Source organism: Pseudophryne corroboree, chromosome 3 (genome assembly GCF_028390025.1).
Source record: "Pseudophryne corroboree isolate aPseCor3 chromosome 3, aPseCor3.hap2, whole genome shotgun sequence".
Taxonomy (NCBI): domain Eukaryota; kingdom Metazoa; phylum Chordata; class Amphibia; order Anura; family Myobatrachidae; genus Pseudophryne; species Pseudophryne corroboree.
The window spans coordinates 449,871,030-449,898,524 of record NC_086446.1 but is presented as its reverse complement, the minus strand read 5'-3'; the positions used below and the strand labels follow the sequence as shown (position 1 = coordinate 449,898,524).

General features: G+C 45.3%; 1 protein-coding gene across 1 annotated transcript in view; it reads right to left on the bottom strand.

Annotated features, from left to right (window-relative positions):
- The window catches only part of LOC135055935 (protein-glutamine gamma-glutamyltransferase E-like), a 273,173-nt gene that overhangs the window by 27,784 nt on the left and 217,894 nt on the right, over window positions 1-27,495 (bottom strand). The window contains exons 4-7 of the mRNA XM_063960536.1: window positions 27,291-27,409; window positions 18,344-18,472; window positions 18,082-18,253; window positions 16,528-16,666 (exon numbers count right to left, since the gene is read on the bottom strand). Of these exons, the coding sequence (XP_063816606.1) occupies window positions 16,528-16,666; window positions 18,082-18,253; window positions 18,344-18,472; window positions 27,291-27,409 (559 nt within the window). The remainder of the gene's footprint in view (window positions 1-16,527; window positions 16,667-18,081; window positions 18,254-18,343; window positions 18,473-27,290; window positions 27,410-27,495) is intronic.

Here is a 27,495-nt window from a genome sequence, read left to right as displayed (position 1 = left end):
TGTTTTGGGTTCGACCGCGTTTTGGCAAAACCTTACCGAATTTTTTTGTCGGATTCGGGTGTTTTTTTTCAAAAAACACTAAAAAACAGCTTAAATCATAGAATTTGGGGGTCATTTTGACCCCAAAGTATTATTAACCTCAAAAACCATAATTTCCACTCATTTTCAGTCTATTCTGAATACCTCACACCTCACAATATTATTTTTAGTCCTAAAATTTGCACCGAGGTCGCTGGATGACTAAGCTAAGCGACCCTAGTGGCCGACACAAACACCTGGCCCATCTAGGAGTGGCACTGCAGTGTCACGCAGGATGGCCCTTCCAAAAAACACTCCCCAAACAGCACATGACGCAAAGAAAAAAAGAGGCGCAATGAGGTAGCTGTGTGAATAAGATAAGCGACCGTAGTGGCCGACACAAACACCTGGCCCATCTAGGAGTGGCACTGCAGTGTCACGCAGGATGGCCCTTCCAAAAAACACTCCCCAAACAGCACATGACGCAAAGAAGAAAAAAAGAAAAAAGAGGTGCAAGATGGAATTGTCCTTGGGCCCTCCCACCCACCCTTATGTTGTATAAACAGGACATGCACACTTTAACCAACCCATCATTTCAGTGACAGGGTCTGCCACACGACTGTGACTGAAATGACGGGTTGGTTTGGACCCCCACCAAAAAAGAAGCAATTAATCTCTCCTTGCACAAACTGGCTCTACAGAGGCAAGATGTCCACCTTATCATCATCCTCCGATATATCACCGTGTACATCCCCCTCCTCACAGATTATCAATTCGTCCCCACTGGAATCCACCATCTCAGCTCCCTGTGTACTTTGTGGAGGCAATTGCTGCTGGTCAATGTCTCCACGGAGGAATTGATTATAATTCATTTTAATGAACATCATCTTCTCCACATTTTCTGGAAGTAACCTCGTACGCCGATTGCTGACAAGGTGAGCGGCGGCACTAAACACTCTTTCGGAGTACACACTTGTGGGAGGGCAACTTAGGTAGAATAAAGCCAGTTTGTGCAAGGGCCTCCAAATTGCCTCTTTTTCCTGCCAGTATAAGTACGGACTGTGTGACGTGCCTACTTGGATGCGGTCACTCATATAATCCTCCACCATTCTTTCAATGGGGAGAGAATCATATGCAGTGACAGTAGACGACATGTCCGTAATGGTTGTCAGGTCCTTCAGTCCGGACCAGATGTCAGCATCAGCAGTCGCTCCAGACTGCCCTGCATCACCGCCAGCGGGTGGGCTCGGAATTCTGAGCCTTTTCCTCGCACCCCCAGTTGCGGGAGAATGTGAAGGAGGAGATGTTGACAGGGCGCGTTCCGCTTGACTTGACAATTTTCTCACCAGCAGGTCTTTGAACCCCAGCAGACTTGTGTCTGCCGGAAAGAGAGATCCAAGGTAGGTTTTAAATCTAGGATCGAGCACGGTGGCCAAAATGTAGTGCTCTGATTTCAACAGATTGACCACCCGTGAATCCTTGTTAAGCGAATTAAGGGCTCCATCCACAAGTCCCACATGCCTAGCGGAATCGCTCCGTGTTAGCTCCTCCTTCAATGTCTCCAGCTTCTTCTGCAAAAGCCTGATGAGGGGAATGACCTGACTCAGGCTGGCAGTGTCTAAACTGACTTCACGTGTGGCAAGTTCAAAGGGCAGCAGAACCTTGCACAACGTTGAAATCATTCTCCACTGCGCTTGAGACAGGTTCATTCCACCTCCTATATCGTGCTGAATTGTATAGGCTTGAATGGCCTTTTGCTGCTCCTCCAACCTCTGAAGCATATATAGGGTTGAATTCCACCTCGTTACCACTTCTTGCTTCAGATGATGGCAGGGCAGGTTCAGGCGTTTTTGGTGTTGCTCCAGTCTTCTGTACGTGGTGCCTGTACGCCGAAAGTGTCCCGCAATTCTTCTGGCCACCGACAGCATCTCTTGCACGCCCCTGTCGTTTTTTAAAAAATTCTGCACCACCAAATTCAAGGTATGTGCAAAACATGGGACGTGCTGGAATTTGCCCATATTTAATGCACACACAATATTGCTGGCGTTGTCCGATGCCACAAATCCACAGGAGAGTCCAATTGGGGTAAGCCATTCCGCGATGATCTTCCTCAGTTGCCGTAAGAGGTTTTCAGCTGTGTGCGTATTCTGGAAACCGGTGATACAAAGCGTAGCCTGCCTAGGAAAGAGTTGGCGTTTGCGAGATGCTGCTACTGGTGCCGCCGCTGCTGTTCTTGCGGCGGGAGTCCATACATCTACCCAGTGGGCTGTCACAGTCATATAGTCCTGACCCTGCCCTGCTCCACTTGTCCACATGTCCGTGGTTAAGTGGACATTGGGTACAACTGCATTTTTTAGGACACTGGTGAGTCTTTGTCTGACGTCCGTGTACATTCTCGGTATCGCCTGCCTAGAGAAGTGGAACCTAGATGGTATTTGGTAACGGGGGCACACTACCTCAAGAAATTGTCTAGTTCCCTGTGAACTAACGGCGGATACCGGACGCACGTCTAACACCAACATAGTTGTCAAGGCCTCAGTTATCCGCTTTGCAACAGGATGACTGCTGTGATATTTCATCTTCCTCGCAAAGGACTGTTGGACAGTCAATTGCTTGGTGGAAGTAGTAAAAGTGGTCTTACGATTTCCCCTCTGGGATGACCATCGACTCCCAGCAGCAACAACAGCAGCGCCAGCAGCAGTAGGCGTTACACGCAAGGATGCATCGGAGGAATCCCAGGCAGGAGAGGAATCGTCAGAATTGCCAGTGACATGGCCTGCAGGACTATTGGCATTCCTGGGGAAGGAGGAAATTGACACTGAGGGAGTTGGTGGGGTGGTTTGCGTGAGCTTGGTTACAAGAGGAAGGGATTTACTGGTCAGTGGACTGCTTCCGCTGTCGCCCAAAGTTTTTGAACTTGTCACTGACTTTTTATGAATGCGCTGCAGGTGACGTATAAGGGAGGATGTTCCGAGGTGGTTAACGTCCTTACCCCTACTTATTACAGCTTGACAAAGGCAACACACGGCTTGACAAATGTTGTCCGCATTTATGTTGAAATACTTCCACACCGAAGAGCTGATTTTTTTGGTATTTTCACCAGGCATGTCAACGGCCATATTCCTCCCACGGACAACAGGTGTCTCCCCGGGTGCCTGACTTAAACAAACCACCTCACCATCAGAATCCTCCTTGTCAATTTCCTCCCCAGCAACACCCATATCCTCCTCATCCTGGTGTACTTCAACACTGACATCTTCAATCTGACTATCAGGAACTGGACTGCGGGTGCTCCTTCCAGCACTTGCAGGGGGCGTGCAAATGGTGGAAGGCGCATGCTCTTCACGTCCAGTGTTGGGAAGGTCAGGCATCGCAACCGACACAATTGGACTCTCCTTGTGGATTTGGGATTTCGAAGAACGCACAGTTCTTTGCGGTGCTTTTGCCAGCTTGAGTCTTTTCATTTTTCTAGCGAGAGGCTGAGTGCTTCCATCCTCATGTGAAGCTGAACCACTAGCCATGAACATAGGCCAGGGCCTCAGCCGTTCCTTGCCACTCCGTGTGGTAAATGGCATATTGGCAAGTTTACGCTTCTCCTCCGACAATTTTATTTTAGATTTTGGAGTCCTTTTTTTACTGATATTTGGTGTTTTGGATTTTACATGCTCTGTACTATGACATTGGGCATCGGCCTTGGCAGACGACGTTGCTGGCATTTCATCGTCTCGGCCATGACTAGTGGCAGCAGCTTCAGCACGAGGTGGAAGTGGATCTTGATCTTTCCCTAATTTTGGAACCTCAACATTTTTGTTCTCCATATTTTAATAGGCACAACTAAAAGGCACCTCAGGTAAACAATGGAGATGGATGGATACTAGTATACTTATGGATGGACGAGCGACTGCCGACACAGAGGTAGCTACAGCCGTGGACTACCGTACTGTTTCTGCTGCTAATATAGACTGGATGATAATGAGATGAAATTAATATATATATATATATATATAATATCACTAGTACTGCAGCCGGACAGGTATATATATTTATTATGTAATGACTGATGACGGACCTGCTGGACACTGTCAGCTCAGCAGCACCGCAGACTGCTACAGTAAGCTACTATAGTAGTATGTATCAAGAAGAAAGAAAAAAAAAACCACGGGTAGGTGGTATACAATTATGGATGGACGAGCGACTGCCGACACAGAGGTAGCTACAGCCGTGGACTACCGTACTGTGTCTGCTGCTAATATAGACTGGATGATAATGAGATGAAATTAATATATATATATATATATATATATATATATAATATCACTAGTACTGCAGCCGGACAGGTATATATATTTATTATGTAATGACTGATGACGGACCTGCTGGACACTGTCAGCTCAGCAGCACCGCAGACTGCTACAGTAAGCTACTATAGTAGTATGTATCAAGAAGAAAGAAAAAAAAAAAACCACGGGTAGGTGGTATACAATTATGGATGGACGAGCGACTGCCGACACAGAGGTAGCTACAGCCGTGGACTACCGTACTGTGTCTGCTGCTAATATAGACTGGATGATAATGAGATGAAATTAATATATATATATATATATACAATATCACTAGTACTGCAGCCGGACAGGTATATATATTTATTATGCAATGACTGATGACGGACCTGCTGGACACTGTCAGCTCAGCAGCACCGCAGACTGCTACAGTAAGCTACTATAGTAGTATGTATCAAGAAGAAAAAAAAAAAAAAAAACACGGGTAGGTGGTATACAATTATATATATATATTATATACAATTATATATATATATATTAAACTGGTGGTGATTAATTAAACTGGTGGTCAGGTCACTGGTCACACTATCAGTAACTTGCAAGTAGTACTCCTAAGCAGACAATCACAATATATACTGGTGGTCAGTGTGGTCACAATGGCAGTGTGGCACTCTGGCAGCAAAAGTGTGCACTGTACGTTAAAACTGCTCTCAGACTCTAACTGCTCCCCACTGTCTCCCCCACAAGTCAGATATACAGTCACACTATCACTTCAGCAAGTAGTAGTACTCCTCCTAATGCTCCCCAAAATTACTAAAGTAAATACTGTGTCTCTCTCTACTCTAGTCTCACTCTCTTCTCTATAAACGGAGAGGACGCCAGCCACGTCCTCTCCCTATCAATCTCAATGCACGTGTGAAAATGGCGGCGACGCGCGGCTCCTTATATAGAATCCGAGTCTCGCGAGAATCCGACAGCGGGATGATGACGTTCGGGCGCGCTCGGGTTAACCGAGCAAGGCGGGAAGATCCGAGTCGCTCGGCCCCGTGTAAAAAAACCTGAAGTTCGGGCGGGTTCGGATTCCGAGGAACCGAACCCGCTCATCTCTAATATATTGTGGTATTTTTGCCAGCCAAGGTCTTTTTATTGCTGCTCAGGGCGCCCCCCCATAGCGCCCTGCACCCTCAGTGACCGGAGTGTGAAGTGTGTATGAGGAGCAATGGCGCACAGCTGCAGTGCTGTGCGCTACCTTGGTGAAGACTGATGTCTTCTGCCGCCGATTTTCCGGACCTCTTCTTGCTTCTGGCTCTGTAAGGGGGACGGCGGCGCGACTCCGGGACCGAACACCAAGGCCAGTTCCATGCGGTCGGTCCCTCTGGAGCTAATGGTGTCCAGTAGTCTAAGAAGCCCAAGCTAGCTGCAAGCAGGTAGGTTCGCTTCTTCTCCCCTTAGTCCCTCGCTGCAGTGAGCCTGTTGCCAGCAGGTCTCACTGTAAAATAAAAAACCTAAATATATACTTTCTTTCTAGAAGCTCAGGAGAGCCCCTAGTGTGCATCCAGCTCGGCCGGGCACAGAAATCTAACTGAGGTCTGGAGGAGGGTCATAGTGGGAGGAGCCAGTGCACACCAGGTGACCTAAAGCTTTCTTTAATTGTGCCCAGTCTCCTGCAAGGCCGCTATTCCCCATGGTCCTTACGGAGTTCCCAGCATCCACTAGGACGTCAGAGAAATAAAAGTATACTTACAATCCCCGCTCCTGATTCCAGACCTCCTCCTCCGCCGGAGCTGCTCTTCTCCTGTCCTCGGATCTATGGGAGAGACGTCATTACGTCTCTCTCATAGCACAGCATAGACACTAGAGGTCAATTATGACCCCTAGTGTCTGTGCCACTATGCTGTGCGGTGCGTGATGACGTCATCGTGCACCGCACAGCACAGGTCCTCTCCATGAAGGGAAACTAGACGCTATGCGTCTGGTTCCCTTCAAAGCGGGGGAATAGCGGCGGGCACAGCGGGGGGCACTGCGGGGGATCTTGCCATGGTGCGGCGCCCTCTGGATGGCGCCAGCACCCTCTGGAAGGTGGCGCCCCGGGCAAAAGTACTGCTTGCCCATGGCAAGATCCGCTACTGGCGGCTGCATACGCAAATTTGCAAATGCAGCGTTGGGCGACTTTTTCCTTTCTGGCAATGCGATTTTTAGCAGTAGCAGTTTTGAGACAATCGCTATTTCAGCCTCAATAGCCAACCTTACTGAGTTAGGCCCAAAGTTTGATAGTCATCTTGTGTTCAAGCTAAATAATCTTGCCTAGGGAACCATATTGGTCAGGGCATGCTCTGTGTATATCAATTCAACATGAAGTAAGCCTATCTCTATGTACTGTATGTCTGTTATTATTACCCAGTTTTGTTCTATTACTGTTGTTCCAATGTTAAAGCTCAACGGAATATGCTGCGCTATATAAGAAACTGTTAATAGATAATAAAAAAATAAAAAATGGTCCTAGCTGCCTATACTGAGAGTTAAACAATGCATGGTTGTGGGGAGAAAAGGTGTTTTAGCTATTTGGCTTCCATTATGCTGTGGCTTAGAGCACCGGGGGATTGCACTATAAACTCACTGGATCATGAATGTGGACCTGGATTCAATTATTGTTCTTTTAAGGAATTAGAGGTGCGATAGTGACATTGCCAGGATACAAAGAAATAGATTAGTGTTTCCCACACTCATTCCTCAAAGCCCTATAACAGTCCAAGTTTAGGAATAACCATGCTTGAGCACAGATAGTTAAATTAAAATGACTAAGGTACTAATTCCAGGAGCTGGAAGCCGAGTGAAAAGGAGGTGCAGTGAGCTGGAACAACTGCAACTGCTAAGTGGAGTATAGGTGCCGCAGGAGAGAGTACTACGGCTGCATAAAAGTGAAGGACCAAGACCCGCACAAAGATAGATAAGTATAAACCAGCTTAATTATTGTATAAGTGATATTGCTTGTCTTCTACTTTTTATTTTTGCTGCTTTTTCTTTGAGAGTAACAGGGAGTTAGACCTTACAAACAATATGGGAGGGGCTGTGATTGAGGACCTCACTCAGTGCATGTCGTGCAAGATGTATGCACACCTGGAGCTACCGGCCCAGTGTGATTACATCTGCACGAGGTGTGTGCGAACTGTTGCCCTGGAAGCCCAGGTAACTGATCTAGAGCAAACCGTTACGCGACTGAGGGAGATTCACAATCTCGAGCGTAGTTTAGACAGAACGGTGGAGGAGTTGCGGGAGGGGTCACTGGTAGAAGAGGATGATGATCAGGTAGCCAGTTGGGTCACAGTTAGAAGGAAGAAAAAGAGGGGGAGGCTCGACATCTCCGAACTATCAAACCCAAACAAATTTGCCCGATTGGACGAGGAATCGGAGGATGATAGTGAAGAAATGACGGTGCCGGAGGAGACTGCTCCCTCTAGCATCCAGAGGAGCGGTCCCTCTGGCGCGGTTGAGATAAAAGAAAGAGAGGTACCTAGTCAGATGGTGGTGGTAGGGGATTCTATCATCAGGAAGGCAGATAGGGCAATCTGCTACCGGGACCGTGATCGCCGTACAGTCTGTTGTCTCCCGGGTGCTCGGGTACGGCACATCGCGGACCGGGTAGATAGATTGTTGGGAGGGGCTTGGAAAGACCCGGCGGTCTTGGTGCACGTTGGCACCAATGACAAAGTTAGCGGAAGGTGGGATGTCCTTAAGAAAGACTATAGGGACTTAGGAAAGAAACTGAAGGCAAGGACATCTAAGGTAATATTCTCGGAATTATTACCCGTGCCACGCGCTAGTCCAGGGAGGCAGAGGGAGATTAGGGAGGTAAATGTGTGGCTTAGGGATTGGTGCAGGAAAGAGGGGTTTGTGTTCCTGGAACACTGGGCGGACTTCTCAGTCAGGCGCCATCTCTTTTGTCGTGACGGATTGCACCTGACTGAGGAGGGGGCAGCGGTGCTGGGGGGGAAGGATGGTTAGAAGGTTGGAGGAGATTTTAAACTAGGAGCCTGGGGGGAGGGTTTAGCTAGAAACTACGGGTCATGCAGTGAGAATAGTGGGGATGGCGGTAGTAAACAAAATGGGGGAGAAGTTGGGGGGAGGGTTTGAGCAGGCGGTAAGGTTACTAACATGGGTACTAAAAGGGATTTTACCAAAGCACTAACCAATGACGATTACAGGTCATCATTGCTACATAAGGTGAAAGATGTCCCTAACGCAAGGGAATATACTTATCTTAGTTGTATGTATGGAAACGCCAGAAGCATTACCGGTAAAAAGGGTGAACTGGAAATACTTGCAGCAAGCAAACAGTATGATATTATAGGCATTACTGAAACTTGGTGGGATGAATCTCATGATTGGACAGTCAATCTAGAGGGCTATACACTGTTTAGGAGAGACAGACTAAATAAAAAGGGTGGAGGGGTGTGTCTTTACGTAAAGCTGTTTTTAAAACCTGATATACGGGAAGATATTCAGGAGGGGACTGTAGACACTGTCGAGACATTATGGGTAGAAATTGCATGCGGGGAAAAAGGAATAAAAAAGTTAGTATTGTGTGTATGCTATAGGCCGCCTGGTATCAACGCATCTGATGAGGAATTGTTACTAAAGCAAATTGAAAGAGCAGCAGGAGTAGGAGACATAGTAGTGATGGGAGATTTTAACTATCCAGAGATAAACTGGAAAAACGATTCATGTGATACTGCTAGGGGCAATATGTTTTTAAACACACTTAATGATAACTACTTAGTCCAACTAATTGAGGAACCAACTAGGTACAATGCAATCTTAGACCTGGTATTAACAAACAATGGGGATTTGGTATCAGGTAATATAGTAGGGGAACCCATAGGAAACAGCGACCACAATATGGTCACATTCAATATCAGTTTCCATAAACAGCCCTATACTGGCTCAACTAGGACTCTAAACTTTAGCAAAGCAAATTTTGAAAAGATGAGGGTATTTTTCAGGGATATTGAATGGGAAGGTTTGTTTTTAGGAAAAAATACTACGGAGAAATGGGAGGTACTAAAATTCCTGCTAGCTAAAAATACACTCAAATTTATTCCTATGAGCAGCAAAAAAAGGAATAAAAATCATAAACCGATGTGGCTTAACAAAAAGATTAAGGAACTTATGGGCAAGAAAAGGCGAGCATTTAAAAAATACAAATCTGACGGGGAAGCAGAGTCATTTCAGCACTATAAGGAATGTAACAAAATTTGCAAAAAGGAAATAAGAGCGGCTAAAGTAGAAACTGAAAAACTAGTAGCAAAGGAAAGCAAAGCGAATCCCCAAAAATTCTTTAAATACATTAATAGCAAGAGATTAAAGAAGGAGAGTATAGGCCCTTTAAAAGACAAGTTGGGAGTCTTAAGCAAAAATGATAATGACATAGCGGACACACCAAATTAGTTTTTTTCAACAGTATTCACTAGAGAGGACCCATTTCAGGGACTGACACACAATCTCAATAATGAGAATATCCCACTGATAGGTACTTATTTAAGCGAGGAAGTAGTCTGTGACCGATTAAAACATTTAAAGATTAATAAATCACCGGGGCCCTATGGTATTCACTAGAGATGAGCGGGTTCGGTTTCTCTGAAACCGAACCCGCACGAACTTCATGTTTTTTTTACGGGTCCGAGCAGACTCGGATCCTCCCGCCTTGCTCGGTTAACCCGAGCGCGCCCGAACGTCATCATGACGCTGTCGGATTCTCGCGAGACTCGGATTCTATATAAGGAGCCGCGCGTCGCCGCCATTTTCACACGTGCATTGAGATTGATAGGGAGAGGACGTGGCTGGCGTCCTCTCCATTAGAAATTAGATTAGAAGAGAGAGAGAGATTGTGCAGAGTCAGACAGAGTTTACCACAGTGACCAGTGCAGTTGTTGTTAGTTAACTTTTATTTATTTTAATATAATATATCCGTTCTCTGCTATATCCGTTCTCTGCCTGAAAAAAAACGATACACAGCAGCAGCCAGTCACACAGTGTGACTCAGTCTGTGTGCACTCAGCTCAGCCCAGTGTGCTGCACATCAATGTATAAAAGGCAAAGCTTATAATAATTGTGGGGGAGACTGGGGAGCACTGCAGGTTGTTATAGCAGGAGCCCCCAGGAGTACATAATATTATATTAATTTAAAATTAAACAGTGCACACTTTTGCTGCAGGAGTGCCACTGCCAGTGTGACTAGTGGTGACCAGTGCCTGACCACCAGTATAGTAGTATATTGTTGTATGTATTGTATACTATCTCTTTATCAACCAGTCTATATTAGCAGCAGACACAGTACAGTGCGGTAGTTCACGGCTGTGGCTACCTCTGTGTCGGCAGTCGGAACTCGGCAGGCAGTCCGTCCATCCATAATTGTATTACAATATATACCACCTAACCGTGGTATTTTTTTTTCTTTCTTTATACCGTCGTCATAGTGTCATACTAGTTGTTACGAGTATACTACTATCTCTTTATCAACCAGTGTACAGTGCGGTAGTTCACGGCTGTGGCTACCTCTGTGTCGGCAGTCGGCAGGCAGTCCGTCCATCCATAATTGTATTATTATTATAATATATACCACCTAACCGTGGTTTTTTTTTCATTCTTTATACCGTCATAGTGTCATACTAGTTGTTACGAGTATACTACTATCTCTTTATCAACCAGTGTACAGTGCGGTAGTTCACGGCTGTGGCTACCTCTGTGTCGGCAGTCGGCAGGCAGTCCGTCCATCCATAATTGTATTATTATTATAATATATACCACCTAACCGTGGTATTTTTTTTTCTTTCTTTATACCGTCGTCATAGTGTCATACTAGTTGTTACGAGTATACTACTATCTCTTTATCAACCAGTGTACAGTGCGGTAGTTCACGGCTGTGGCTACCTCTGTGTCGGCAGTCGGCAGGCAGTCCGTCCATCCATAATTGTATTATTATTATAATATATACCACCTAACCGTGGTTTTTTTTTCATTCTTTATACCGTCGTCATAGTGTCATACTAGTTGTTACGAGTATACTACTATCTCTTTATCAACCAGTGTACAGTGCGGTAGTTCACGGCTGTGGCTACCTCTGTGTCGGCAGTCGGCAGGCAGTCCGTCCATCCATAATTGTATTATTATTATAATATATACCACCTAACCGTGGTTTTTTTTTCATTCTTTATACCGTCGTCATAGTGTCATACTAGTTGTTACGAGTATACTACTATCTCTTTATCAACCAGTGTACAGTGCGGTAGTTCACGGCTGTGGCTACCTCTGTGTCGGCAGTCGGCAGGCAGTCCGTCCATCCATAATTGTATTATTATTATTATAATATATACCACCTAACCGTGGTTTTTTTTTCATTCTTTATACCGTCGTCATAGTGTCATACTAGTTGTTACGAGTATACTACTATCTCTTTATCAACCAGTGTACAGTGCGGTAGTTCACGGCTGTGGCTACCTCTGTGTCGGCAGTCGGCAGGCAGTCCGTCCATCCATAATTGTATTATTATTATTATAATATATACCACCTAACCGTGGTTTTTTTTTCATTCTTTATACCGTCGTCATAGTGTCATACTAGTTGTTACGAGTATACTACTATCTCTTTATCAACCAGTGTACAGTGCGGTAGTTCACGGCTGTGGCTACCTCTGTGTCGGAACTCGGCAGGCAGTCCGTCCATCCATAATTGTATTATATACCACCTAACCGTGGTTTTTTTATACCACCTAACCGTGGCAGTCCGTCCATAATTGTATACTAGTATCCAATCCATCCATCTCCATTGTTTACCTGAGGTGCCTTTTAGTTCTGCCTATAAAATATGGAGAACAAAAAAGTTGAGGTTCCAAAATTAGGGAAAGATCAAGATCCACTTCCACCTCGTGCTGAAGCTGCTGCCACTAGTCATGGCCGAGACGATGAAATGCCAGCAACGTCGTCTGCCAAGGCCGATGCCCAATGTCATAGTACAGAGCATGTCAAATCCAAAACACCAAATATCAGAAAAAAAAGGACTCCAAAACCTAATATAAAATTGTCGGAGGAGAAGCGTAAACTTGCCAATATGCCATTTACCACACGGAGTGGCAAGGAACGGCTGAGGCCCTGGCCTATGTTCATGGCTAGTGGTTCAGCTTCACATGAGGATGGAAGCACTCAGCCTCTCGCTAGAAAAATGAAAAGACTCAAGCTGGCAAAAGCAGCACAGCAAAGAACTGTGCATTCTTCGAAATCCCAAATCCGAATTCCGAGCCCACCCGCTGGCGGTGATGCAGGGCAGTCTGGAGCGACTGCTGATGCTGACATCTGGTCCGGACTGAAGGACCTGACAACCATTACGGACATGTCGTCTACTGTCACTGCATATGATTCTCTCACCATTGATAGAATGGTGGAGGATTATATGAGTGACCGCATCCAAGTAGGCACGTCACACAGTCCGTACTTATACTGGCAGGAAAAAGAGGCAATTTGGAGGCCCTTGCACAAACTGGCTTTATTCTACCTAAGTTGCCCTCCCACAAGTGTGTACTCCGAAAGAGTGTTTAGTGCCGCCGCTCACCTTGTCAGCAATCGGCGTACGAGGTTACATCCAGAAAATGTGGAGAAGATGATGTTCATTAAAATGAATTATAATCAATTCCTCCGCGGAGACATTGACCAGCAGCAATTGCCTCCACAAAGTACACAGGGAGCTGACATGGTGGATTCCAGTGGGGACGAATTGATAATCTGTGAGGAGGGGGATGTACACGGTGATATATCGGAGGATGATGATGAGGTGGACATCTTGCCTCTGTAGAGCCAGTTTGTGCAAGGAGAGATTAATTGCTTCTTTTTTGGTGGGGGTCCAAACCAACCCGTCATTTCAGTCACAGTCGTGTGGCAGACCCTGTCACTGAAATGATGGGTTGGTTAAAGTGTGCATGTCCTGTTTTGTTTATACAACATAAGGGTGGGTGGGAAGGGCCCAAGGACAATTCCATCTTGCACCTCTTTTTTCTTTTATTTTTCTTTGCGTCATGTGCTGTTTGGGGAGGGTTTTTTGGAAGGGACATCCTGCGTGACACTGCAGTGCCACTCCTAGATGGGCCAGGTGTTTGTGTCGGCCACTAGGGTCGCTAATCTTACTCACACAGCTACCTCATTGCGCCTCTTTTTTTCTTTGCGTCATGTGCTGTTTGGGGAGGGTTTTTTGGAAGGGACATCCTGCGTGACACTGCAGTGCCACTCCTAGATGGGCCCGGTGTTTGTGTCGGCCACTAGGGTCGCTTATCTTTCTCACACAGTCAGCTACCTCATTGCGCCTCTTTTTTTCTTTGCGTCATGTGCTGTTTGGGGAGGGTTTTTTGGAAGGGACATCCTGCGTGACACTGCAGTGCCACTCCTAGATGGGCCAGGTGTTTGTGTCGGCCACTAGGGTCGCTAATCTTACTCACACAGCTACCTCATTGCGCCTCTTTTTTTCTTTGCGTCATGTGCTGTTTGGGGAGGGTTTTTTGGAAGGGACATCCTGCGTGACACTGCAGTGCCACTCCTAGATGGGCCCGGTGTTTGTGTCGGCCACTAGGGTCGCTTATCTTTCTCACACAGTCAGCTACCTCATTGCGCCTCTTTTTTTCTTTGCGTCATGTGCTGTTTGGGGAGGGTTTTTTGGAAGGGACATCCTGCGTGACACTGCAGTGCCACTCCTAGATGGGCCAGGTGTTTGTGTCGGCCACTAGGGTCGCTAATCTTACTCACACAGCTACCTCATTGCGCCTCTTTTTTTCTTTGCGTCATGTGCTGTTTGGGGAGGGTTTTTTGGAAGGGACATCCTGCGTGACACTGCAGTGCCACTCCTAGATGGGCCCGGTGTTTGTGTCGGCCACTAGGGTCGCTAATCTTACTCACACAGCTACCTCATTGCGCCTCTTTTTTTCTTTGCGTCATGTGCTGTTTGGGGAGGGTTTTTTGGAAGGGACATCCTGCGTGACACTGCAGTGCCACTCCTAGATGGGCCCGGTGTTTGTGTCGGCCACTAGGGTCGCTGAGCTTAGTCATCCAGCGACCTCGGTGCAAATTTTAGGACTAAAAATAATATTGTGAGGTGTAAGGTGTTCAGAATAGACTGAAAATGAGTGTTAATTATGGTTATTGAGGTTAATAATACTATGGGATCAAAATGACCCCCAAATTCAATGTTTTAAGATGTTTTTTAGGGTTTTTTGAAAAAACCACCCGAATCCAAAACACACCCGAATCCGACAAAAAAAATTCGGTGAGGTTTTGCCAAAACGCGGTCGAACCCAAAACACGGCCGCGGAACCGAACCCAAAACCAAAACACAAAACCCGAAAAATTTCAGGCGCTCATCTCTAGTATTCACCTAAGGGTTCTAATGGAGCTTCACTCTGAACTGGCAAAACCGCTATCTTTGATCTTTAAGGATTCAGTTATATCAGGTATGGTTCCCAAAGACTGGCGTATAGCGGAAGTAGTGCCTATATTCAAAAAGGGAAGTAAAGCTGAACCAGGTAATTATAGACCAGTTAGTCTTACATCTATAGTGGGGAAAGTATTGGAAGGTATTCTAAGAGATAGTATTCAGAAGTTCCTTGAAGTCAATAAGGTCATTAAAAGGAATCAACATGGGTTTATGAAGGAAAGATCCTGTCAAACCAACTTACTTGGCTTTTATGAAACAGTAAGCGCAAACCTAGATCAGGGTAAAGACGTGGATGTAATCTTTTTAGACTTTGCCAAAGCGTTCAATACTGTACCACACATGAGACTTATCTACAAGCTACAAGAATCAGGGCTAGGAAGCACAATATGCACTTGGGTCAAAAACTGGTTAGATAATAGGGAGCAGCGCGTTGTGGTTAATGGATCTTTTTCAACTTGGACTGAAGTGCTAAGTGGTGTGCCGCAAGGCTCAGTATTAGGACCGCTATTGTTCAATATTTTCATTAACGACCTAACAGAAGGTCTAGAGAGCATGGTGTCAATTTTTGCAGATGATACCAAATTGTGTAAGGCTATAAATACAGAGGAGGATGCCGAGTCTCTTCAGAACGACTTAGTTAAATTAGAAGCATGGGCAGCCAAATGGAGAATGCGCTTCAACACAGACAAGTGTAAGGTAATGCACTGTGGTAACAAGAACAAAAATGACACCTACCTATTAAATGGGGTAAAATTAGGGGATTCTGTTCTGTAATGTCCTCATAGATAGCAAGCTAAACAGTAGTACCCAAAGTAGGACTGCAGCAAAGAAGGCTAATAAGATATTAGCATGCATAAAACGGGGTATTGATGCTAGGGACGAGAGAATTATACTCCCGTTATATAAATCACTAGTGAGGCCACACCTTGAATACTGTGTACAATTCTGGGCACCGTACTACAAAAAGGATATCCTGGAGCTTGAAAAGGTACAGAGGAGGGCGACCAAACTAATTAAGGGCATGGAGACGATGGAATACAAGGAAAGGCTTGAAAGACTAGGCATGTTTACATTGGAAAAGCGGAGACTAAGAGGGGATATGATCAACATCTACAAATATATAAGGGGACAATACACAGAGCTTGCGCGGGACCTGTTTTTGGTTAGATCAACACAGAGGACTCGTGGACCCTCGCTCAGGTTAGAGGAGAGGAGATTCCGCACAATACGGCGTAAAGGCTTTTTCACGGTAAGGACAATACGTGTTTGGAATTCCCTGCCCGAGGGAGTTGTAATGGCGGAATCTGTCAACACCTTTAAGAATGGGTTAGATAAATTCCTAATGGATAAGGATATCCAGGGGTATGGTGCATAGTCATGCATTATAGTTACTATAAATAGGGATAAAATGCAACGGCTGACAGCAGCATCAGTCAGAAATTTTAGTCAAATCATCATGCATAGGAGACCACAAATAGGTTGAACTCGATGGACAATTGTCTTTTTTCAACCTGAGATACTATGTTACCTGTGCCCAAGAATGAACGTTCTTGAAATCTGGACTTTTAGGGGTCTTTGAGAACCGAATTTGGGAAACACTGGCATAGATAAACATTGGTCTCTGAAATTTACTCTGCTCTATCTACACATAGAAAACAGGTTTGCACATTAGCAATTTTTAACAGAGCTATCTAGAATAATTTAAGCAATTTATAGGGGTTATTTTCTGTACATTCTTAGTGATTGCATCTGGGCCACTTACCACACACTGTCATTTGTCAAGTTGTTATTCTTTTTTCCATTCTCATCGTAATAATTATTCACAACAAGATTCCCATCAGTGTCATGAGCCGATTCAAAGTTTATGATCACACGAGCAGGTATCCCCAGACATCTGAGTACTAAATTATGAGATGATGAATACATTACTAAATCTCATCTCACTCCACATTTATTTGGCTTGCACATTTCTTTTGTTGTCATGATTTTGCAGAAAGAAAAGTCTGATATACTATACTGGCCTACCTGGCTACTTTTAAGTAGGAAACATGAAAGGTATCTGTATTCAAGACAGGTTACTCCTGATGGTAATTGATAACAGACCTTATCTATGAACATAGCGGGAAATTCACTTGGTTTTGTGCGCCCGACTGGCGCACCCATCAGCGTTTTGCAGATGGGTGCTAGTGTCATCTGTCATGTTCGCCCATTACTTATTATGCTTGTCACACCCAATTGCACCTGGCTTAGCCATGTAAAGCCTTCTTGATATGAGTAGGGAAGTACAATTGGATCACATGAGTGGATCAGTAAGGAGAATGGGCCTAATTCAGACCTGATCGTAGATGTGCTGATCAGTCACACAGACATGCAGGGGAACGCCCAGCCCAGGGCTAGTCTGCCCCGCATGTCAGGACCGACCCCCCCGCACAAGTACAAAAGTATCGTACAGTGGTGATGCTTTTGTACTTAGGAGTAGCTCCCTGCCAGCGCAGCTCCTGTGCGCTGGCAGGAGCTATATGTCACTGTGAGGGTCGCAGCGGCAGCGTATGACAACATGCAGCTGCCGCGGACAGCCCCCCCAACGGTCCGGGCATGCCTGAGTTGCCCGTACCGCACCCCCTAAACGGCGGTCAAACGCTGCAGGCCCGCTCCCTCCCACCCAGCAACCGTCTGTCTGTCAATCAGGCAGAGGTGATCGCAATGCTGAGACAGAGGTCGGCTGTCTGGCATGCGGCGCATGCGCAGTTCAGACCTGATCGGCTGCTGTGTGAAAAAAACGCACCAATCAGGTCTGAATTAGGCCCAAAGAGTAGGCAGTGGGCACCAAAAAGGACAAAACCTAATTATCCACAAAACTGTACACACAGACAATAGCTATCCACAATATTTCTGTGCACAAGTAGACATGGGGAACATATAGTCATATAGATGTCAGTTGTTATTTCTTAATGGTGTTCACTGGGATAGCAGCTTTTTGTTCATGACCTCATACTGTATAAAATAAATACATATATATAGTACATGTAAATATTCTACCACTAATTTCAAGTGTGCACACCACAACCCAGGGTACAGGTGCAGATAACAATATGTATAGGTACATAGAAACATTATAAATATAAATAAAGGAAGTATGAATTATAAACTGCTGGCAATAAAATAAAATGCTGCAATTCTGTCACCACAAGTTCTGGTCTTTCTGGCCTACTCACATTTCATCTAAAGACCTCTAGTAGCTTACAAGATCAGGCTGCGTTTTACAGGAGAGCCATATTACTAGAGCAATGTACTGTAGTAACCGCATTTTACAAACCTGTGCAAAGTACTCCAGCGTATACCCAGCATTGGCCATATTTAACTGGTCCACTCTGCTTCCACTTGCGCAGGATTGGGGCACTTCCATTCCATTGTGTGGGGCTCACTCCCCCAGAGTAATCACCACTCCAGTTCCCCACAATGATCCCATTGTCATCAATACTGTTTACCTGAAGAATAACATTTTTATTTTTTTAAATGTTTGATTCAAAGCATTATTGAATGATTTGACAATGATACAAAATGTCTGCTATCCCCACCATAGCACTCAGCACTCTTCCCACATAAACGGGATCATTTCTTCGGGAGACGTCTGTAGCTGCATCCTTCTGGTAATCTACACTGCTGTCCAACATGGTGATCACGATGTTCAAAATATCACTTTCAAACTGGGTGATAAAGGGAAGACAGAAACGTGTGACGTTATGAAAGAGCTCTCAGTCACTATCAGACAATGTAGTATACAATGTTGTCAAATGTGAAGCAGCAATGAAACAGAGATTTTTTTAAGTAGCAAGTTACAGTATGTACTTAGAAAATATAGTTTGAATGAAATTGCCGCTATGTGGATTTTATAGGTTTTTATTGCAATTTTTTTTTGTTTTATTTTACATCTTAAGTTTTCTCAAGGCAATATTTCTTAACTTGGAGGTCAGGCACTTGGCAGCTCCATTAATATATAGGGCAAAGAGGAGGTTATACCTTGATAAACAGGTCCATATATAGATATGTTGCGTGCATCTCCTAGATAATTAAAATAAGTATATTCTTATAGACTGTGGACCATATTAAACAACACTTGTGGAGCAATTTTGAGTGGGTGTGCAGATTAGGACTTGTATGATACCACCCTACGTGCACCACCCTTCAGTCTATACTCAACTCTGCTGTCTTAATTTCTTCTATTGCCACTCCCCTTCTGCTGCCCTCCCCTGCCAATCGCTCCCAGGCTCCCTGTCCCACTCACAATCATATTCAATCTCTTCTCATTACTCTTTGAAGCCCTTAATTACTCCTCCCCTCCCCACATCTCCAGCTCCAGTCCCACACATGCTCCCTACCACCCTAATCACCTTCTCCCATAGCCAACACTTGGTTTACTCTTCTTGTGCTACCCCAATCCTCTGGCATACCCTCCAAAGCTCTCCCATACACTCATTCATTCTCCTGGCCTTCAGACTCACCCTCCAAATATATGCAAAGTTGGCATTGTGGCTAGCATTATTGCTTCACAGCCCCATGGTCATAAATTCAATTCCTAACCAAGGACCTATCTGTATGGAGTTTGTATTTTCTCCCTGTGTCTGCAGGGGATTCTTCAGAGTACTCCGACACTTTCAGGTAGGTTAGTTGGCATCTGACAAATAAATTAACTCTAATGTTGTTTTTGTACATGTGATAGGGAATATGGATTGTAAGCGCCACAGTGGCAGTGACTGATGTGGTTGACCGAAATCATCTCTGTAAAACACTACGTAATATGTATGAGCTATTATAAATAACAGCTAAAAAATAAACTGCTAATAAATATCTTCACTCAAACCTACCAACCCTCCTCCTAATGCTCCAACCTCTACAATCTCCACTGCGCTCTCTTGGAGTTTGGTATAGAAGATCTACAGTAGCTAGATAGACAGTCATTAGGTCAACCCCATACGGTTGACACGCATAAGGTTAATATGGGGCAAAAGGTAGTAGAAAAGGTTGACAGATACTAAAAATTTACAATGTCAAAAGGTCGACATGAAAATGGTCAGCACAAAAAAGGTTGACACAAGGGGGTAAATTTACTAAGATTCGTATTTTCCCGTTTCAGGTCAAAGTTCAATCACGAATGACATCGAAAGTGTAAAACTGCAACTTTTTGAATTTATTACGACTAATTTACTAAGCTGTCGTATTCGGGTTTTTCTTTTGTTCCGATGTCGATGTCATTCGTGTTTTTTTTTTTTACGGCAGTGATTAGCAAAACACTGCCGACTTTTTAAAAATGAAACTCGGCCGGATCTGTGTGATCCGTGCTGGGGTTAATTTTTTTTTTTTTTAAATTAAACAGTGTAAAATCTAAAAAAAAATTGCGTGGGGTCCCCCCTCCTAAGCATAACCAGCCTCGGGCTCTTTGAGCCGATCCTGGTTGCAGAAATATGGGGGGAAAAATGACAGGGGTTCCCCCATATTTAAGCAACCAGCATCGGGCTCTGCGCCTGGTCCTGGTTCCAAAAATACGAGGGACAAAAAGAGTAGGGGTCCCCCGTATTTTTAAAACCAGCACCGGGCTCCACTAGCTGGACAGATAATGCCACAGCCGGGGGTCACTTTTATATAGTGCCCTGCGGCCGTGGCATCAAAAATCCAACTAGTCACCCCTGGCCGGGGTACCCTGGGGGAGTGGGGACCCCTTCAATCAAGGGTTCCCCCCCCCCAGCCACCCAAGGGCCAGGGGTGAAGCCCGAGGCTGTCCCCCCCATCCAATTGGCTGCGGATGGGGGGCTGATAGCCTTTTTTGAAAATAAAAAGATATTGTTTTTAGTAGCAGTACTACAAGGCCCAGCAAGCCTCCCCCGCATGCTGGTACTTGGAGAACCACAAGTACCAGCATGCGGCGGAAAAACGGGCCCGCTGGTACCTGTAGTACTATTACTAAAAAAATACCCAAAAAAAGACAAGACACACACACCTTGAAAGTAAATATTTATTACATACATGCACACAAACATACATACATACTTACCTTATGTTCACAGGTCGGTCCTCTTCTCCAGTAGAATCCAAGGGGTACCTGTTGAATAAATTCTACTCACCAGATCCAGGGTCCCAGGGTCCTCGGGGCAACCATTTGTAATCCAGGTACTTGAATAAAATAACAAAACGGATACCCGAGCCACGAACTGAAAGGGGCCCCATGTTTTCACATGGGACTCCTTTCCCCGAATGCCAGAAACCCACTCTGACTTCTGTCTAAGTGGGTTTCTTCAGCCAATCAGGGAGCGCCACGTTGTAGCACTCTCCTGATCGGCTGTGTGCTCCTGTACTGAGTGACAGGCGGCATACGGCAGTGTTACAATGTAGCGCCTATGCGCTCCATTGTAACCAATGGTGGGAACTTTCTGCCCTGCGGTTGACCTAAAGTGACGTCACCGCTGAGCAGAAAGTTCCCACCATTGGTTACAATGGAGCGCATAGGCGCTACATTGTAACACTGCCGTATGCCGCCTGTCACTCAGTACAGGAGCACACAGCCGATCAGGAGAGTGCTACAAAGTGGCGCTCCCTGATTGGCTGAAGAAACCCACTTAGACAGAAGTCAGAGTGGGTTTCTGGCATTCGGGGAAAGGAGTCCCATGTGAAAACATGGGGCCCCTTTCAGTTCGTGGCTCGGGTATCCGTTTTGTTATTTTATTCAAGTACCTGGATTACAAATGGTTGCCCCGAGGACCCTGGATCTGGTGAGTAGAATTTATTCAACAGGTACCCCTTGGATTCTACTGGAGAAGAGGACCGACCTGCGTGTGAACATAAGGTAAGTATGTATGTATGTTTGTGTGCATGTATGTAATAAATCTTTACTTTCACGTTGTGTGTGTCTTGTCTTTTTTTGGGTATTTTTTTAGTAATAGTACTACAGGTACCAGCGGGCCCGTTTTTCCGCCGCATGCTGGTACTTGTGGTTCTCCAAGTACCAGCATGCGGGGGAGGCTTGCTGGGCCTTGTAGTACTGCTACTAAAAACAATATCTTTTCATTTTCAAAAAAGGCTATCAGCCCCCCATCCGCAGCCAATTGGATGGGGGGGACAGCCTCGGGCTTCACCCCTGGCCCTTGGGTGGCTGGGGGGGGGGACCCCTTGGTTGAAGGGGTCCCCACTCCCCCAGGGTACCCCGGCCAGGGGTGACTAGTTGGATTTTTGATGCCACGGCCGCAGGGCACTATATAAAAGTGACCCCCGGCTGTGGCATTATCTGTCCAGCTAGTGGAGCCCGGTGCTGGTTTTAAAAATACGGGGGACCCCTACTCTTTTTGTCCCCCGTATTTTTGGAACCAGGACCAGGCGCAGAGCCCGATGCTGGTTGCTTAAATATGGGGGAACCCCTGTCAATTTTTTCCCCATATTTCTGCAACCAGGATCGGCTCAAAGAGCCCGAGGCTGGTTATGCTTAGGAGGGGGGACCCCACGCAATTTTTTTAAAGAAAATAACCACTTTCCCACCCCTTCCCACTGATATACATGCACGGATCTCATGGATCCCTGCATGCCTATACAATCACGGTAAAAAAAAGCAGGTCTGTTTTTTTTAAGCACTTTTTTACGAGTTGTAATTTTTCACGGCAGTGTTTGGTTTTTTTTTGCTTTGCACTTCTTAGTAAATTACCGAGATTCATAGTTAAACAGCCGCGTTTTGACCGATGGTGTATTCATTCGTAATTTTTTTGTTGGACTTCCAAAAAATTACGAATGCCCTCATCACTGCCGTGATTATTGCTTAGTAAATTACCGAGATGACACTTTGATGAAAAAACGGCATCTCGGTCAAAATCGGGACCTTAGTAAATTTACCACAAGGTTTTTAATTTTTTTTGGGTGTCTGCTTCATCATATGTGACCACAATTATTGCAAAAGTATACTCTCACAGGCTAGCTTTGCTTGCCACGCTTCGGGCAAGGTGCCTTGCTCCGCTACTGCTGCTCTCGGAACAGGTAGTGTGACCATTGTCATGTCGACTTTTTGAACCTGTTGACCATAAGCACTGTCTACCTTTTATTTGTCAACCTTTTTGACCCTGTCAACCTAATGCTTGTCAACCATATGGTGTCGACCTATTGACTGTCTATCTAGACAATGACTATCTATATCAGGGGTGGGGAACCTTTATTCTACCAAGGGCCATTTGGTTATTTATAAAATCCTTCGGGGGCCATACAAAAATTATCAACTTAAAAATTAGCCTGCCCCCAGTCAGTTGTTATGCCCCAGTAGATATACCCCCAGTCACTTGTTATACCCCATTAGATATGCCCCTAGTCAGTTGTTATGCCTCATTAGATATGCCCCCAGTCAGTTGTTATGTCCCATTAGATATGCCCCCAGTCAGTTGTTATGTCCCATTAGATATGCCCCCAGTCAGTTGTTATGCCCCATTAGATATGCCCCCAGTCAGTTGTTATACCCCATTAGATATGTCCCCAGTCAGTTGTTATGCCCCATTAGATATGCCCCCTGTCAGTTGATATGCCCCCAGTGAGTTGTTATGCCCCATTAGATATGCCCCCAGTCAGTTGTTATGCCCCATTAGATATGCCCCCAGTCAGTTGTTATGCCCCCTAGTAGTGCTGCATACACACACACACAGTAAAAGAAAAAAAAACGCAATACTCACCAGCCCCGCTCCTGTTTCCGGACCGCTGTCCTCCGCCTGGCTGCCCTCTCTTCAGAACTATGGGAGTGCCACACATGCACACTGCCTGAGGTGGAAGCCGGAGATCAGGAGTGAGCTCCTGCCTCTGGCTGCTGCTGAGGAGAAGGAGCCGGGCGCCCGCTGGTAACAAAATCTCAGCAGGCGCCCCCGGCATCTCCCTCGGTTAGGTGAGACTGACTGGGCCTGATCAAGTGGCTTTGCGGGCCTTATACGGCCCGCGGGCCTGAGGTTCCCTACCCCTGATCTATATATTAGAGCCCGCTTCTCTGTCTCTCACTTACTCTCTACATAATTATGTAATCGTCAGATTACAATTATGCATACTTGTAAAGATGGTATCTTCTATGTAATTAAACAAAAAATACACAATATTGTGGGCGCTCCAAAAAGATATATTTGCAACAGCTGCTGGTTTTGTAAATACAAATTTTATTTATATTATTCCCGGGTGATTAATATATAACTTAGATCCTATATATATATATCACAATGTAAAAACAATCATCAAATTAATAAAACATTTAAAAGACTATTGTCCAAGCGCTCAGAGCTTGCTGGCAGTCCTGAAGATAACTGGTGATTAGTGTAATTAATATGCATATGCCGGCTGTTAGTAATCGTTAGTATTTGTAACACAGTTTTGAGCTCAATAACGGATTAGTAGAAGCAGTTCATTGCTTTATAAAGCTTGTTATACTTCACCAAGTCCGGACTGGTCATATATGGATCCGGTGATATATAGCATGTACTGCAATCAGTTGTTGTCCACGTCTGTTGTTGTGTCCGTGGATGGATCTCACTCACTCTCGTTGGCTAACAGACAGGCCACTCTGCGGCGGTTCCCCGGAGCTGGGGGCTTCTGCTTGGTTGGTGGTGGTCTGTACCTTCCTGTGCCACTTGTTTGCCGAGAGGCTTGCTGCCCTTACCGCTCCTCTCGGCAAACAAGTGGCACAGGAAGGTACTGTCTGTTAGCCAACGACAGTGAGTGAGATCCATCCACGGACACAACAACAGACGTGGACAACAACTGATTGCAGTACATGCTATATATCACCGGATCCATATATGACCAGTCCGGACTTGGTGAAGTATAACAAGCTTTATAAAGCAATGAACTGCTTCTACTAATCCGTTACTGAGCTCAAAACTGTGTTACAAATACTAACGATTACTAACAGCCGGCATATGCATATTAATTACACTAATCACCAGTTATCTTCAGGACTGCCAGCAAGCTCTGAGCGCTTGGACAATAGTCTTTTAAATGTTTTATTAATTTGATGATTGTTTTTAGTACATTGTGATATATATATAGGATCTAAGTTATATATTAATCACCCGGGAATAATATAAATAAAATTTGTATTTACAAAACCAGCAGCTGTTGCAAATATATCTTTTTGGAGCGCCCACAATATTGTGTATTTTTTGTTGTATTCTAGCTTTGGTGGATATCCAGATCCCCAATTGTGGGCAGCTAGAAAAGTGGAGCAACATTATAAAGTAGAAAATATTAATTGGTTTATTTAAATCAATTTTCTTTATAAATAGCGCCCACGTATCTTTCTGTATTTCTTCTATGTAATTGTCCTTTCTGATCACCCCTGTACTATGTGATCCTACTGTATGATCCATCCACTTGCGGATTCAGGGGAGGCACGTGCCCCCCTGTCGTTTAAAAGATTCATTTTTTTAACTATTATTTTAATTTAGGGCTGCTCGTAGCAACACACTCGGAGGCATGGACAAGCTAGTAGCAGCCAGCAGTGCTGCTGAAGCAAGTGTCCAGCATACGACAGTGAGTGTCACCCCTTCCCATGTGTTCGGCACTAGCAGGACATCCGTCACACAGACTAGTGCCAGCTCTGCAGGGACTTCAGCAGCCGCAGTGCTGCTGAAGTCAGTAACATTGAAAGCCAAGAGCAGATTGGGCCTATGGAATGGACACTTCTCTGAGTGCAGGCTACGGCCAATCAGTGATGCTGTGGTAAGGAAGATTATGGAGGTGAGGACATGGGTTATGTGCAGGGACATATGGTAAGGTAAATGGCTGAGGAGGCACTGGCTAGTACCAGTGCCAAATTTACACACAATATATGAGCCCAAGGGTTCATGTGGGCATTATATACAGGTACAGCAGTATATGCTTCTGGAAATTTGGTGATATTTAAACAGATGTGTAGAAAATATAGGCAGATGAGGTACTGCCTGCCATAGACTTTTTACTCCAGAGTTTTGATAATAAAAATTAGCAGAATAATACAAAGAAGATATTTATCATATAGTCTTTGTATTTTTCATTTACTTTACATAGTCAAAACTCTGGTTTTAACATAAGTATGACAAGAAAGGCTCTATCTCACCCCACCGCATGCCACTGGTTATGTGTGAGGGTAGGTGGATGATGGGGCAAGGGGTGGGGAGGGTGATGATGATAGAGTTTAGAATGATAGGCGGGGGTGAGTGAAGGAGGACAATGATGGAGGGGTGGAGGAGGCCAATGTGTGAGGCTAGGAGGAGTGTACTGAAGGGGGGGAGGGGACATTCTGGACATTTGAAAGGGGGGGGGGGATGGTGCTGTGCCCAGACCTGAATACATCCTGTCTTGCATTGCTGTGAGAGGTGGACATTGATGGAGGGTGATGGGGGGGGCTGTACCCAGACCCAGGGCCGGATTAAGAGCCACATGGGCCTGGAGCTGAATAATTTCAAGGGCCTATATGGAGACGGAGAGGACCTGTGACTAGTGCTGTGTGAATGTGGCCAGAGCCATGTGGGTGTGTACACCCTATACAATATATGCAGGGCAGTAGAGAGCTTGGCTTGGCCCAGGTACTTCTCAGGGGTCATGGCTTGGCCATGCTACCTTAGAATAAAATACAGAAAAAATGTTTTAAGTATCTCCCTGGCCACATTGTGTGCTAGGCTGAAGAGAAGAGCTGCAACTGCTGCTCCCAGGTAGGGGGGCGGGGTGGATCTGTGCCCCCACTTTGCCCCTCCATCAAACCTGGGCCTAGGTAATTAGTACTCTCTCCCTACCCCCATCTCAGTGCAACTAGCTATATGCCTCAATGTCTCCCTAAATACATAAACTTAGAAATATTTGATAATTTTGTGAGAAAACTACAAAAACTATTTTAATACTTATGATTTATGATTGTTTGGCTAGCTGTGCGACTGGTCATCAACCTGCTGCCAGTATGATGGGCCTATTTTTATGTATAGGCCTGGAGCTGGAGCTCCATCTGCCCCATTGTTAATCTGGCTGTGCCCAGACCTGCCCCAACACACTCACCCTGGCACCTACTAGACCTGTCCCAGCGCACTTACACACTCACCCACCAGACCTATCCCTGCACACTCACCCTGTCACCTACCAGACCTGTACCCTGCACACTCACCCTGTCACCTGCCAGTCCTGTCCCCACACACTCATTCTGTCACCCGCCAGACCTGTGCTCCTTGCCCTCAATGTGATGAAAAGGGGGGGGGGGGGGGGGGGTGTTGTTGCTTACGGCATTCCCTGTGAGGCTATGCCTCTTGTCATGACAAAAAAAAACCTCCCTCCCACCTTTCCCTATCGTGGTGCCCAACATGTCATTTTGTTCTGGATTCATCCACTATGTACAGTATGTGGATGGATATGTACAGTATCAGTATGGTGCCAATATGCCATTGTGGCACCATACAAAAATAATATATATACTGTACATACTTCAGTTTCAGATTAATACATTTCTGTGCAGCTTGGGCTACTTGCTTAAAAATTTCCCATTTTAAATGTTCTTATTACCTGTCCATAGTCCCATCTTCTACTTCCATATTCATTAACATTTCCAAACCAGTATAGTCCAGTCTCATTAAGAACATACTCCCCTCTTTCTGAGTTACTGCTCATGTACACATCATCACCTGAGGGAGAAAGAGTATATATCCAAGGCATAAAATATATATACACAGGATGCTTTTATATTTACTGTACAATGGGGGTAATTCCG